Raw genomic sequence first — 16,022 nt, 5'->3', positions numbered from 1 at the left:
TTTGAAATCAAGGAATCGGTAGAGTGGGCTCCTTCTGCAAGCCTCTAAGAAGAAGAGATGCATGTGCTCATGTGTCTCCCTTGGCTTCTGGTGGCCTCAGGCATTTTGTGGCTCATGGGTGCTGCCTTCCCTATGTCTTCACATTATTTTCCCTCTGTGAATGTCATCTTTGGGTCTAGATTTCCCTTTGTGATAAGGACAGTGGTCATATTGGAATAGGGCCATCCTAATAACTCCACTTTAACTTATCTCTATAAAGATCTTATTTCCAAATAAGCTCACATTCTGAGGTACTGGAGCGGGGGCTTAAATATATCATTTCTGGAAGAACCCAATTCAACCCCAAATGGAAGTTGACCTGGTTAGCAGGTCAACAATGCTAACCACACACAGGGACAGGAGGGAGAATTTGGTTGATGTTAAATTTCTGGTACCTGATAATTTATTTGTATATTTTCTAAGTGAAAATAGTAGTTTGAGTAATTGGAAAAGAGTTGTTTATGTCCAAAGGCTCCGGTGCTTAGGTGACCCAGAAAGTGCAGAGCTCTCCTGCTTCTGTTTGGTTTAATCTTAGGGCAAAATGCCTCTCCGGTGAAATCAGCAAGCACTTGTCCTTGGAAAGTGAATTAACTCTTTTAGGGCATTTTGACTTTGCTTTCAAAACCCAAGCTGCTTGCTCCTGCCATATAGTTTATTTCGCTGTCTTTTCTATTTATAAAATTAAGGTATATGTCCCCTAGTACATAGTTAGTGTTGGACTCCCTGGCACATTTTGCCATACAGAATATAAGCTCTGTGATAACAGACACTAAGAAAAAGCACAAGAAAAGAGAGAACCAAAAATGTGTATTGATTTTTTGGACTTCTTGGTGTTAAGAACAACATGAGTTTACAGTTTTGGTGGGACACCTACATGAGTGTTCCAAAAGTTCATGAAAAAATGGAATTAAAATTTAAGTTTATTTTGGCACAAAAATTTTTGAAACCCATTCATAGTTTTTCTTTTTCTTTTTTTTTTTTAAGATTTATTTATTTATTTGAAAGGCAGTTGACAGAAAGTAAGGGAGAGAAAGAAGAGAGCTATTCCATGTGCTGATTCGTGGCTCACATGGCTGCAACAGCAGGAGCCTGCATTCCATCTGGGTCCCTTATGTGGATGGCAGGAACCCACGCAATTGAGTCATCTTCTGTTGCCTTCCCAGGATGCATTAACAGGAAGCTGGATTGGAAGCAGATTAGCTGGGACTCAAACTGGTATTCTGATATGGATGCAGGCATTTTAAGCAGCTGGCTAACTCTTAACTCTGCACCACAAAACCCTCCACGATGCATATTTTTCATGATACACATGTTCTTAATCCTTTTAAAGACTCCTTGTGTGAATGGAGTTCAACTTTTTTTTTTTTGTACCAAAATAAATTTAAATTTCACTTTCCCACAAACTTTTCAAAGTCCCCTTGTATGTTCATCTAGACACTGGCATTTGATATTCTCAATAACTGAGTCAGATTGGGATGTTAATTTATTTGAAAATTTATGTACATTTAGCTCTTATCAAAGTTGGTGGTATAATGTGTACTGACACTCCCTAAGCTTATGAAGCTAAGTTCTGTGGTGCAGTGGAGTGGGGAGGGTCTCAGCTGTTTGCTCCTCTTTGAACACCAGAATTGTCTCGTGGCAGTTGGGTAGATTCTGCACAGCTCTCCCACCTGTTAGTAATTTGTGAAGTCAGAATGCCGGATCTTCCCTTGGATATTGTATCAGTGCAAGTGTACCATGTTTCTCTCTTTTTGAAAAAAATACATTTATTTATTTATTTATTTTCATTACCCAAATGGCCAGAGCCCTGACCAGGCTGAAGCCCAGGCAAGCTGAAGCTAGGAGCCAGGAACTCCATCCTGGTTTCTGACATGGGTGGTGGAGGACCAGCTGCTTGGACCTTCTGCTGCTTTCCCTGGCACATTAGCAAGGAGCTGGATCAGAAGTGAAGTAATAATTTGAACTGGTGCTTTAATACGGGATACCACAGTTACAAGTGACAGCTGGACCATCCACAGCAAAATGCCAGCCCCAGCATTTCCCTTATGTTGAGATCTGATCTATGGTTAGCAAGAACTCAGGGTAGGAAATATGGAATGGGGTTTCTAAGAGACTCTGGTTCTGTGATGGCCCTAAACATTTCCTTGGAGGGGTGGGCTGTTAGCCTAGTGGATGAGATACCTGTATCCCATATCACGGTGCCTGGGTTCAGTCCTTAGCTCTGGCTCCTGACTTAGGCTTACACTAATTAATATCTTGGGATTCAGAAGTGATGGATCAGATAATTGAGTTGGGAAAATCTGGTTTGTTTTCCCAGCTCCTGATTCTGATTTTAGCCCAGCACTTAATGTTGTGGGCATTTGGGAAGTTAACAAGAGGATGGGAACTCTCTTTCTTTCTGTGTCTCTTAAATGAATTAAAAAGATCCTTGGGAAATATAATACCTTGTATTTGAATCTGAACAGTTGGCCATCAAATATCTGATTTAAAACTCCTTTAAGTACAGAACTAATTGAATGACATGCCTGGAACCTCTAGAGCCCTGGAAGTACAGGAGTGGAGTGTTTCAGCTCAGGTCTAACCCACCATGTAGCATTTTCATCAGCTCTGTAACATTCTGAACAAGTCATTGGCTAATTTCTGGCCATCTTTATTGACTGGAAATCTACTGCCTGCTCATTGATGTTTTGAGAGATCTGATGTTAGAAAGTTTTCCCTTTCGACCTTGTCTAAATATGATCAGAGTCGGTGAACTCAAAAGGCTTCCATAGCCTTGGCAACTCATGACAAGAGCCTCGGGTGATTACTGATGCCATAAACAAGAGTGTCAATTTGTTAAGTCAACAACAGGAGTCACTGTGCACTTACTCCTCATGTAGGATCTCTGTTCTTAATGTGCTGTACATTTGTGATTTAATGCTATAACTAGTACTCAAACAGTATTTTTCACTTTGTGTTTCTATGTGGGTGCAAACTGCTGAAATCTTTACTTAATATATGCTAAACTGATCTTCTGTATATAAAGAGAATTGAAAATGAATCTTGATGTGAATGGAAGGAAGGAGGGGGTGGGAAAGGGGAGGGTTGCGGGTGAGAGGGAAGTTATGGTGGGGCGGGGGGGGAAGCCATTGTAATCCATAAGCTGTACTTTGGAAATTTATATTCATTAAATAAAAGTTTAAAAAAAGAAAGTTTTCCCTTTCTTATTAAGGAAAGCTGAATGAGGGATGCATATCCTCATATTGGATTCTTAGGGAATTTGGGAGGCCGGCATTGTCGTGTAGTGGGTAAAAGTGCCACCTGTGTTACTGGCATCCTATATGGGCAACAGTTTTGAGTCCTGACTTCTCCACTTTCCATATAGCTCTCTGCTAATGTGTTTGAGAAAGCAGCAGAAGATGGCCCAAGTCCTTGGGCCCCTGCACCCACATGGGAGACCTGGATAAAGCTCCTGGCTCCTGGCTTTGGCCTGGACTGATCTTGCTGTTGCAGCCATTTGGGGAGTGAACCAGCGGATGGAGGATCTCTCTTTCTCTTCTCTCTCTGTAACTCTGCTTTTCAAATGAATAAGGAAATATTAAGAAAAATCTGAGTGGCCTAAGAGTATGCCTATAATATAATTATGTAAAAGCAAAGACAAAAAATTGCATGTAAAATATAATCTCAACCATATTTTTACAGTATATAAAGCAAATTGTTTAAAAATATCAGTAGTTGTTGCCTCTAGGGTGGTGGGATCCTGGAGGATTCTTTTTTTGTTTTTAAAGATTTATTTATTGGAAAGAGTGGAAGAGAGAAAGGGAGAGAGAGAAAAAGGTCTTCCATCTGCTGACTCACTCATCAGATGCTCACAACAGGTAGAACTATGCCAGGCAAGGAGCCAGGAAATCCATCTGTGTCTCCCACATAGGTGGCAGGGGCTCAAACACTTGGGCCATCATCCACTGCTTTCCAGGACATTAGCAGGAAACTGGGTCAGAAGCAGAGGAGCTGGACTTGAACCAGTGCTCACCTATGGGATGTGGGCATCCTAACCCTCTTTACTACAATGCCCATCCCAGGGGATTCTTTCCTGCCTGTTTATATGTCGTCCTTGATGAGTGATTGTTAGTGTCACATGTTACTTTATTAGAGTGGAGGCCAGGGAAAGTTTTGTCTTACACAGATGTGGAATTGCCTTTCTGATTTATACCTATTGGTCCTCAACTGAAGCTCTTGGGGCAAATCAACAAGTTATATTATTCTTCCATGTAGTAGCTTTCCAAAAAATTTGAAGACAATTTGAATGTTGCTTAGAAGTAGGCAAGCAGAGATTTTAATTTTTGTATTTTAGATTATAAAAGTGTGAGGATGGAACTGTAGTGTTATGAAAGTATCTACTGCTTTTTCCTTTTCCTCTTCCAAACTAATCCATCAAGAGAAAACACATATATTCCCCTAGATTCAGTGGTTTCATGGAATTCAACATTTGGTGAAAACTGGATTTATTTGTTTGTTTGTTTGTTTATTTATTTATTTTACGTGTTAGGCTTTTATTTAGTGTGAGAGATATCTAGGAAAGTGAAGGCTTTAGTTCAGGTAGGAGAGAGGGGAAAGTCTGGAAACTGGGTAGCGTCCACACCACTCAAATCAGGCCAGAGCCACGTGCAGCAAGCGCCTCGAGCTGCGTCCACCGCTTACCACCGTCAGCGCCGCAGAGACCGAGAGAGAAAACTGGGTTTAATAAAACTGGGTTGAGTAGGCTGAAAGTGCACCTGAGGTCTTTGGGAAACTTACACTCTTGGTTTTAGGGCACACTCAGGACTAGGAGGGGACGTTCTGGGACAGAGGAAGCCTTGGGCAAAGTTGGGGGGCTGTGAGAACCATGAGAGACTTTAGTGGAGGGGCCCTACTCTTATGCTCTTGAGGAGGGGGCAGTCATCAGCGTGCTCTGCCTGCTGGACGTCGTTGCTGCCTTCCTCCAATGTCAGCATATTAGAGATGTTGACCTTCCAAATGCTGTGATGGCAATATTACTACAGAACCATATCATGTTGGGTCAGCACCGTGGGATTTAGGGCATGAGTAACCAGTCCTCCATAGAAGGTGGAAAAATACTGGAAATTATATTTCTGCCCTTGAATTCCAATAAGGCCTCGTGATTACTCATCAAGGGAAACACTGGATCATCTTTTTTTTCCTAAAGATTTATTTATTTATTTGATTTTTTAAACTTTTATTTAATGAATATAAATTTCCAAAGTACAGAATATGGATTACAATGGCTTCCCCCCCATAACGTCCCTCCAACCCACAACCCTCCCCTTATCCACTCCCTCTCCCCTTCCATTCACATCAAGATTCATTTTCGATTCTCTTTATATACAGAAGATCAGTTTAGCATACATAGTAAAGATTTCAACAGTTTGCTCCCACACAGAAACATAAAGTGAAAAATACTGTTTGAGTACTAGTTATAGCATTAAATCTCAATGTACAGCACACTAAGGACAAAGATCCTACATGAGGAGTAAGTGCACAGTGACTCCTGTTGTTGACTTAACAAATTGACACTCTTGTTTATAGCATCAGTAATCACCCTAGGCTCTTTTTTTTTCATTTTTTTAACTTTTATTTAATGAATATAAATTTCCAAAGTACGGCTTATGGATTACAATGGCTTCCCCCCAATAACGTCCCTCCCACCCGCAACCCTCCCCTTTCCCATTCCCTCTCCCCTTCCATTCACATCAAGATTCATTTTCAATTCTCTTTATATACAGAAGATCAGTTTAGCATACATTAAGTAAAGATTTCAACAGTTTGCTCCCACACAAACATAAAGTGAAAAATAATAGATGATTTTTTAAATGATGATGAAATCAAATCAGACCTATTGTCATGTTTAATCCCAGTGAGAGTCAAGTTAGGAATTGATAATTTCTTCTTCTTTTTTTTTTTTCTACAGAAGATCAGTTTAGTATACATTAAGTAAAGATTTCAACAGTTTGCACCCCCATAGAAACACAAAGTGAAATATACTGTTTGAGTACTCGTTATAGCATTAAGTCTCAATGTACAGCACATTAAGAACAGAGATCCTACATGAGGAGTAAGTGCACAGTGACTCCTGTTGTTGACTTTACAAATTGACACTCCTGTTTATGGCATCAGTAATCTCCCTATGCACCAGTCATGAGTTTCCAAGGCTATGGAAGCCCCTTGAGTTCACCGACTCTTATCTTGTTTAGACAAGGTCATAGTCAAAGTGGAGGTTCTCTCCTCCCTTCAGAGAAAGGTACCTCCTTCTTTGAAGACCTGTTCTTTCCACTGGGATCTCACTCACAGAGATCTTTCATTTAGGGTTTTTTTTTTTTTTTTTTGGCCAGAATGTCTTGGCTTTCCATGCCTGAAATACTCTCATGGGCTTTTCAGCCAGATCGGAATGCCTTTAGGGCTGATTCTGAGGCCAGAGTGCTGTTTAGGACATCCGCCATTCTATGAGTCTGCTGAGTATCTCGCTTCCCATGTTGGATCACTCTCCCCTTTATTTATTCTATCGGTTAGTATTAGCAGGTACTAGACTTGTTTATGTGCTTCCTTTGACTCTTAGTCCTTTCATTATGATCAATTGTGAACTGAAATTGATCACTTGGACTAGTGAGATGGCATTGGTACATGCCACCTTGATGGGATTGAATTGGAGTCCCCTGGTATGTTTCTAACTCTACCATTTGGGGCAAGTCAGCTTGAGCATGTCCCAAATTGTACATCTCTTCCCTCTCTTATTCCCACTCTTATGTTTAACAGGGATCACATTTCAGTTAATTTTTAACACTTAAGAATAACTGTGTATTAATTACAGAATTAAACCAGTCATATTAAGTAGAACAGACAAAAAAAAACTACTAAGAGGGATAATGTATTAAGTTGTTCATTAACAGTCAGGGCTATGCTGATCAAGTCACCGTTTCCCATAGTGTCGATTTCACTTCAACAGGTTTCCTTTTTGGTGTTCAGTCAGTTGTCACCAATCAGGGAGAACATATGGTATTTGTCCCTTTGGGACTGGCTTATTTCACTCAGCATGATGTGTTCCAGATTCCTCCATTTTGTTGCAAATGACTGGATTTCGTTGTTTCTTACTGCGGTATAGTATTCTAAAGAGTACATATCCCATAATTTCTTTATCCAGTCTACCGTTGATGGGCATTTAGGTTGGTTCCAGGTCTTGGCTATTGTGAATTGTGCTGCAATAAACATTAGGGTGCAGACCGCTTTTTTGTTTGCCAATTTAAATTCCTTTGGGTAAATCCCAAGGAGTGGGATGGCTGGGTCGAACAGTATGGTTATCTTCAGGTTTCTGAGGAATCTCCAGACTGACTTCCATAGTGGCTTGACCAGTTTGCATTCCCACCAACAGTGGGTTAGTGTCCCTTTTTCCCCACATCCTCGCCAGCATCTGTTGTTGGTAGATTTCTGTATGTGAGCCATTCTAACAGGGGTGAGGTGAAACCTCATTGTGGTTTTGATTTGCATTTTCCTGATTGCTAGTGACCTTGAACATTTTTTCATGTGCCTGTTGGCCATTTGGATGTCCTCTTTTGAAAAATGTCTATTGAGGTCCTTGGCCCATCTCTTAAGTGGGTTGTTGGTTTTGTTTTTGTGGAGTTTCTTGATCTCTTTGTAGATTCTGGTTATTAACCCTTTATCTGTTGCATAGTTTGCAAATAATTTTTCCCATTCTGTCGGTTGTCTCTTCACTCTCCTGACTGTTTCTTTTGCAGTACAGAAACTTCTCAATTTGATGCAATCCCAATAGTTGATTTTGGCTTTGACTGCCTGTGCCTCCCGGGTCTTTTCCAGAAATTCTTTGCCTGTGCCAATATCTTGCAGGGTTTTTCCAATGTTCTCTAGTAACTTGATGGTGTCAGGTCTTAGATTTAGGTCTTTAATCCATGTTGAGTGGATTTTTGTGTAAGGTGTAAGGTAGGGGTCTTGCTTCATGCTTCTGCACGTGGAAATCCAGTTTTCCCAGCACCATTTATTGAATAGACTGTCCTTGCTCCAGGAATTGGTTTTAGATCCTTGATCAAATATAAGTTGGCTGTAGATGTTTGCGTTGATTTCTGGTGTTTCAGTTCTGTTCCATTGGTCTATCCATCTGTTTCTGTACCAGTACCATGCTGTTTTGATTACAACTGCCCTGTAGTATGTCCTGACATCTGGTATTGTGATGCCTCCGGCTTTGTTTTTGTTGTACAAGATTGCTTTAGCTATTCGAGGTCTCTTGTGCCTCCATATAAATTTCAGCACCATTTTTTCCAGATCTGAGAAGAAGGTCTTCGGTATCTTGATTGGTATTGCATTGAATCTATAAATTGCTCTTGGGAGAATGGACATTTTGATGATATTGATTCTTCCAATCCATGAGCATGGAAGATTTTTCCATTTCTTGGTATCCTCTTCTATTTCTTCCTTTAAGGTTTTGTAATTTTCATCATAGAGATCTTTAACGTCCTTGGTTAAGTTTATTCCAAGGTATTTGATTGTTTTTGTAGCTATTGTGAATGGGATTGATCTTAGAAGTTCTTCCTCAGCCATGGCATTGTCTGTGTATACAAAGGCTGTTGATTTTTGTGCATTGATTTTATACCCTGCTACTTTGCCAAACTCTTCTATGAGTTCCAATAGTCTCTTAGTAGAGTTCTTTGGGTCCCCTAAATAAAGAATCATATCATCTGCAAAGAGGGATAGTTTGAGTTCTTCCTTCCCAATTTGTATCCCTTTAATTTCTTTTTCTTGCCTAATAGCTCTGGCTAGAACCTCCAGAACTATATTGAATAGCAGTGGTGAGAGTGGGCATCCCTGTCTGGTACCAGATCTCAGTGGAAATGCTTCCAACTTTTCCCCATTCAATAGGATGTTGGCTGTGGGTTTTTCATAGATTGCTTTGATTGTATTGAGGAATGTTCCTTCCAAACCCAGTTTGCTTAGAGTTTTCATCATGAACGGGTGTTGTATTTTATCAAATGCTTTCTCGGCGTCTATTGAGATAATCATATGGTTTTTCTTCTGCAGTCTGTTAATGTGGTGTATCACATTGATTGTTTTGTGCACATTAAACCATCCCTGCATACCAGGGATAAATCCCACTTGGTCTGGGTGGATGATCTTTCTGATGTGTTGTTGCATTCTATTGGCGAGAATTTTATTGAGGATTTTTGCATCTATGTTCATCAGGGATATTGGTCTGTAATTCTCTTTCAATGCTGCATCTTTTTCCGGCTTAGGAATTAAGGTGATGCTGGTTTCATAGAAAGAATTTGGGAGGATTCCCTCTCTTTCAATTGTTCTGAATAGTTTGAGAAGAATTGGAGTCAGTTCTTCTTTAAATGTGTGGTAGAATTCAGCAGTGAATCCATCTGGTCCTGGGCTTTTCTTTGTCGGGAGGGCCTTTATTACTGTTTCAATTTCTGTCTCAGGCTCTTGTCATGAGCTGCCAAGGCTATGGAAGCCCCCTGAGTTCACCGACTCTGATCATATTTAGACAAGGCCATGGTCAAAGTAGAAGTTCTCTCCTCCCTTCAGAGAAAGGTACCTCCTTCTTTGATGACCCATTCTTTCCACTGGGATCTCACTCGTGGAGATCTTTCATTTAGGTCCCCCCCCCCCCACCAGAGTGTCTTGGCTTTCCATGCCTGAAATACTCTCATGGGCATTTCAGCCGGATCCGCATGCCTTAAGGGCTGATTATGAGGCCAGAGTGCTGTTAGGACATTTGCCATTCTATGGGTCTGCTGTGTATCTCACTTCCCATGTTGGATCGTTCTCTCCCTTTTTTATTCTATCAGCTAATATTTGCAGAAGAGTAACATAGAGAAGGAGAGGCAGAGAGAGAGGACTTCCATCTGTTGGTTCACTCCTCAGTTGGCTGTAACAGCTGGAACTGTGCCGATCTGAGCCAGGAGCCAGAAACTTCTTCTGGGTCTCCCACTTGGGTACAGGGGCCCAAGGACTTGGGCCATCTTCTACTGCTTTCTCAGGCCATATCAGAGAGCTGGATTGGAAGTGCAGCAGCCGGGACTCGAACTGGTGCCCATATGGATGCCAGCGCTGCAGGTGGCAGCTTTACCCGCTACGACACAGCGTTGGCCCCATCACACTGAAATGTCTTCAATCACCTATATGGGGTGGAAGAGTTTCTCTGGGGAGTGCCTCATGTAGATTTTGAGAGTACTTTTTGTCTTGCCTCTTTTTTCCAACTAAGCTTGGAAACTCCCAAATTAATGGTCGTTTTGGAGATAAATCAGTGCTGTTCATAAACATTTGTTGAGTACCCTGTTGAAGGAATAATATAAAAATTAAAAATGCCCATCCAAATACTTTATTCGATAATGCATTTAAATGTATTTCAAACAGGCAATGACAGCTGTCAGTGACTCATCTTAAGTTTAACTTTTATCAAAGATCTGGAATAAATTTAATTTTATCAAAGGTTTATAGTTGTGCTACCTATACCAGACACTGCTAGACTTGAACACTTGTTACAAATAAGTTAAAAAAAAATGAAACTCTCCTTTGTTCTGTTTCTTTGTCTCCAGATGGTCTCCCAGCTTGAAGCTCAAATATCTGAGCTTGTTGGACAGTTGGGCAGCGAGTCTGGGTCTCACCAGAAAGCTCTCCAGAGGGCCCGGAAAGCAGAAAACCAGTTGGAGACTCTGCAGGCCCGGCTGACACACCTGGAGGGAGAGCTGGTTTCTGGAGATGTTCTGCGGGACAGCTTGAATTTTGAGAAACAAAAAGTAATACCCTGAGGGCATGCTCCTGGGTGGAAACATCTGTTGTGATACAAAGCTTTCCATGAATGTATCCTGAGTTTTACAGATATCAGACTGGTTAAATCCTGCGCCATGAACAAATTCTTTTCTTTTTTTTTTTTAAAGATGTGTTTATTTGAAAGGCAGAGTTACAGAGAGGGGAAGAGGGAGGGGGAGAGAGAGGGAGGGAGGGAGGGAGATATCTTTCATCTGCTGGTTCACTACCTAAATGGCACAATGGCCAAGGCTAGGCTAGGACAAAGCCAAGAGCGTCATCTGGGTCTCCACATGGGTGAGGGGCCAAAGGACTTGGGCCATCCTCTCCTGCTTTCCCAGGCACATTAGCAGGGAGCTGGATTGAAAGTGGAGCAGCTGGGATGTAAACCAGTGCCCATATGGAATGCTGGTACTGTAAGTGGTGGCTTTACCCACAATGACACAATGCCGGCCCCAGTGAACAAATTCTAAGAATCACTGGATCTCTTCCCATTGTTTGTAGCTTCCTTGATTAAAATTAATTGAATTGGGGCTGATGTTGTGGTGTAGTGGGTAGGGTCACCACTTGCAGTGCTGGCATCCCATATGGGTGTTTGAGTCCCGGCTGCTCCACTTGTGATACAGCTCTCTGCTATGGCCTGGAAGAGCATTAGAAGATGGCCCAAGTCCTTGGGCCCCTGTACCTGCATGGGAAATCCAGAAGAAGCTCCTGGCCCCGGCTTCAGATTGGCTCAGCTCTGGGTCTTGTGGCCATATGGGAAGTGAACAAGTGGATGGAAGACTGAACCCCGAACCCATGTGAGAGACCCAGAAGAAGCTCCTGACTCGGTTTCAGATCAGCTCAGGTCTGGCCACTGTTGCCATTTGCAGAGTGAACCAGTGGATGGAAGATTCTCTCTCTCTCTCTCTCTTCATGCCTTTCTGTAACTGCATTTCAAATAAATTAATAAATATTAAAATAATTTAATTAAAGTCAACAGGCATAGTAACACTAATATATGTGAGGCCCTGAAGCTTTGGAGGGACTAAAATATGAATAATACATAGTTCCTCATCTTTAAAAGACTCATAAGTCAATAGGGGAGGCAGGCATTCAGATAATTTGCTGTATTTTAAAGCTGTAAGTGTTATAATGAATGTATTGGATTAATAAAAGTGTTATAGGAGCTTGTGGATAAAGGGAAGATTTTACAGGGGAAAGATAATTGAGTTTATCTTTAAAGACTAGGATTATGTAGAGAAAAGAGAGACACTGTAGGGGAAAGGATTTGGAAATGAAATCTTGTGGATACAAGAGTCTGTCTTCAGAGAAGGCAGAGTGGTGAATCCCATTTGGTCAGAACATGTTGATTTTGTTGGTCTGGCAAGAGAGAAGACTGGACAGGCTTGGTTATAAGATTCAGTGTTCTTTATTTTGTAGCAGTGAACTTGTAATAAATGATTATGAGTGTCTCAGTATTTAGGAAGATAATGCCACTGTGGAGCTGAAATTGCAGAGTGGAGAGACTGAGAAATGGGTGTCAGTAGCACACAGGGAGAGGAGAGTGGAATGGGGAAAGAAGGGGTCTACAGTGAGATTTTGAGTAATGCAGCAATTATCAATGACCTCAGAGAGGAAATGCCGATGGAGTGGTGGGTCATGGAAGCCAATGTGCTTTGAACTGAGGGTACCTAGACAGGGGAGGGAGACTTACAAGTGCACTGGTGCAAAGTCTGGAGACTGAAGAGAAGAGAGGCATGAAGGAGCAGCCGAGAAACAGGACCAAAGAAGATTGGGCAGGATGGGGAAGAAGTGTGTGGGCTGCAAGAGGGAGGGTGGGATGGGAAAGAGGGGCAGATGGGATCTAGAGCAAAGACGCAGAATTTGGTGTGAAAGACACTCTCAGGCTAAAATATTCTATGCTTCACTTTCCTTCTTCTGTATTTAAAAAACCTTCATGTTCCATTGAGGGTTGGATATGAAAATATGCACAAAAGGTGTTTGGAAATCACTGTCTTGTGGTGAGATGGGCAGATCAGGTTCTGGGCAGTACTGTTAGTGCCATAGCAGAGACGGGTAGCAAATGTGACAGGAGCTCCAAGAGAGGAGTGATGGCTGCTTCTGCATTCCTTGTGTGAGAGAAAATGAGCCTTCACAGAAGAGGTGAGATTTGACGGGGCAGGAATTTGTCAGGCAGAAGAATTTGAGGTAGAAAGAACAGGAGGAATGAAGCAAGGGAGGGGTATGAAGATGGCCTAGCCAGCCAATGAGATGCCAGAGAATGGAGCAGCAGGCCCGGTGGAGGCCAGAGGTGTGAGATGGCGTGGAGGCAGGTGGGAATGGTGGAGACAGGACAGGGAAACTTCTCAGGCTTAATCCTACAGGAAATGGGAAACCATTTGAGGTTTCTCAGTAAAAGAGATTCCTTTCAAGGAAGGCTGGTTCAGATGGCCTAGAGGTCAGAGGTAGGGGCTCTGTCAGTGGGTTATTAGAAAAATCCAGATCATAAGATAATAGTGGGGACTGGCATTGTGGCGTAGCAGGTAAAGCCGCAGTCTGTGATGCCAGCATCCCATAAGGGCACCTGTGTCCTGGTTGCTCCACTTGCAAGCCAGCTCCCTGCTGATGTGCCTGGGAAAAGCGTTGGAAGATGGCTCACATGTTTGGCCTCTGCCACCCCTGTGGGAGACTTAGAAGAAGCTCCTGGCTCCTGGTTTCAGCCTGGCCCAGCCCTGACCATTGCGGCCATTTGGGAAGTGAACCAGTGGATGGAAGATCTCTCTCTCTCTCTCTCTCTCTGTAACTCCAAGTTTCAAATAAAATAAATAAAAATCTTTAAGAAAATAAAGTAAGTATAGCATTGTACACCTTAAAAAAAGAAGATAATAGTGATTTGGATGAAAGAGAAGTCTTGTGAATGAAGATATGGGAAGATTTGGGAAGTTTGGGACAGTAAGACTTTTTTCCTATTTGATATATGAAAGGTATGTGGTTGAAATCAAAATTTTGATTTTGAAGAGAAAGATTGTACCTGAGTACAATATAGTAAATTGGAGGTAATCTAACTGCTGGCTGGACAGCTGGCCCTAGATGGCCCATGAGCACTTTACATATTTTCAAGACAGAAATGGTTTCTCAGATTCACACCCTCCTGTTTCAGTGATGGTGGTAATTGTCTCTACTTGCCCAAACCGTCCTCAGTATTTCTTTTCTGTACTCATTTAAAAGGTGGAAAGACAGAGAGCGCCCATCTGCTAATTCACCCTCTAAATGCCTGGGAGACCAAAGCTGGAAGCTGGGAACTTAATCCCGGTCTTCTATGTGGGTGGCAGGGATCCAACTACTTGATCCTTTACCTGCTGCTCTCCAGGGTCGCATTGGCAAGAAACTAGATTCAGGAGCTGGAACTGGGACTCAGACTCAGCACTCTTACTGGGATGTGGACATCTGGATTGGCATGTTAACTTCTAGGTCAAATGCCTAATCCTGGATTGCTTTTAAGTTTTTTTTCTCTGATATGTTCTAAGTTGCTTGAGGCTAGGGGAAACATATTATTCTATGTTTCTCCAGGGTCTAGAATAAGTGTCAGTATATATTATTTGAATTATGGGAGAAATGTATCAAAGGCAAGAATTTCAGATGAATTTGTACCTCTTCCATTCTCTCCATGTAACTGAATTATTAATTTTCACTTGAATTATGCCAAAGTAACTCTGGTTTATGGAAGCACCTTATATAACATAATTTTGCCCATTGTGACTTTTCTACTGATAACTGCATATGAAATGCATATTGTTGTAAGGGTGGTACTATGGAAAACTGAAAAGCCAAGTTGTACTGAGTTTAAATGCTAAATGCAGGTGATTTAGGCTTGCACAAGATAAGGAATGCACAGTTCCCCATTCCTGCTAAACTGTGATTCACATGAACAAAACATGTAGTCATCCTTCACTTTTATGGAGTTAGAAGTTTCCAGCAGTCTGAATCTTCTGTGTGGTATAGCTAAAATCCTTGAAATAGGTGCTTCCTCTGTGCAGTCGTGGCATGGTCCCATCTTAATCCTTTTTCCCCTAAGTAGACCCCTACCTGTTAAGAAGGTGGATCTCATATAGAAATACAAGTCTATTTTATGTAAAATACAAGCAAGAGCAGTTAGGTCACTTTCATACATGCAGATTGGAAATGAACAGTTCCAGAAAGAGAGAGAGAGAGAGGTGATACAACCTTAAGTAGTGACAACCTGATGAGACAAAAAGCAACCTATGATATTACAGAAGAATGCAATAGGATATATGTGTAACAAGTATGACCCATAAAGAAGAGATTAAATTGCATTTATATGTGTGCTATTTAGCAAAATGGAAAGTAGACACAAATACTTTCATCCTGGTGATTAAAACATAGATAATTCTGGGCTTTAAGCTAGTGTGCTTCAGTCAGTAGGAAATTATAATATTTAAACATTTAGTTGACTGAAAATGCCAGATGGATGAAAAGTGACTCCAATGAGAAGAAAATAGCAAAGATAGAACCCAAATCATGAAATTACAATATAGAAAGCCACTGATTGATTTACTCATCCAGGACGCACTTGGTAAGCAGTATTATGTGTCTGGGCATGGCCAGATAAGCTGTAGAAATCAAATGGAGGAAGACCTTAACTAGTTTAGTAATTTTACTCTGTTAAAATATGGATCTTAATTTCCCTCATCTAGCTCCATTTGAGGATGTTGTTCATTTAACTCTGATGCATTAACATTTTGAAAGCTATTTTCAAAGTATTATAATTTCAAGAAAACTCAAAATGTTGTTAAAATTGTGCTTGTATGAAGAGCTTTGACTGTGGGACCATCTGTAGAGCCTGACAAGAGTTCAGTTGTCAGTTTCTGCCTTTGAGGGTCCAGTGAGGTTGGAAAATTCCTAAATTCTATGGAAGGTGCATGGATGGGCGGATTCCAGGGACTGGATTATCCAGGGTAGAGGGACATGGTTGCTGTATCGGGTGGCCAAAGTCGAGAGAAGAGGATGTAATTGGGAGCATAGCCAGATTTGTCATATGACTGGGTTGAGAACAGTGCATAATATTAAGTTGAACATCAAGAACATTGACCAGAAGAGTCCAAAGAGTATTTGGATAAGCAGCAGGGCAGGAATTGGCAGGTTGGTTCAGGAATTCATAGCCAAGTACTGAGGTCATGATCTGGGTT

General features: G+C 41.5%; 1 protein-coding gene across 1 annotated transcript in view; it reads left to right on the top strand.

Annotated features, from left to right (window-relative positions):
- The window catches only part of CCDC170 (coiled-coil domain containing 170), a 157,039-nt gene that overhangs the window by 97,345 nt on the left and 43,672 nt on the right, over positions 1-16,022 (top strand). Inside the window, exon 7 of the mRNA XM_070073404.2 lies at positions 10,623-10,823. Within this exon, the coding sequence (XP_069929505.2) occupies positions 10,623-10,823 (201 nt within the window). The remainder of the gene's footprint in view (positions 1-10,622; positions 10,824-16,022) is intronic.

The sequence above is a fragment of the Oryctolagus cuniculus genome, chromosome 5 (genome assembly GCF_051225735.1).
Source record: "Oryctolagus cuniculus isolate XC-2025 breed Fujian yellow rabbit chromosome 5, ASM5122573v1, whole genome shotgun sequence".
NCBI classification, from domain to species: domain Eukaryota; kingdom Metazoa; phylum Chordata; class Mammalia; order Lagomorpha; family Leporidae; genus Oryctolagus; species Oryctolagus cuniculus.
This window is presented reverse-complemented; position numbering and strand designations above follow the sequence as displayed.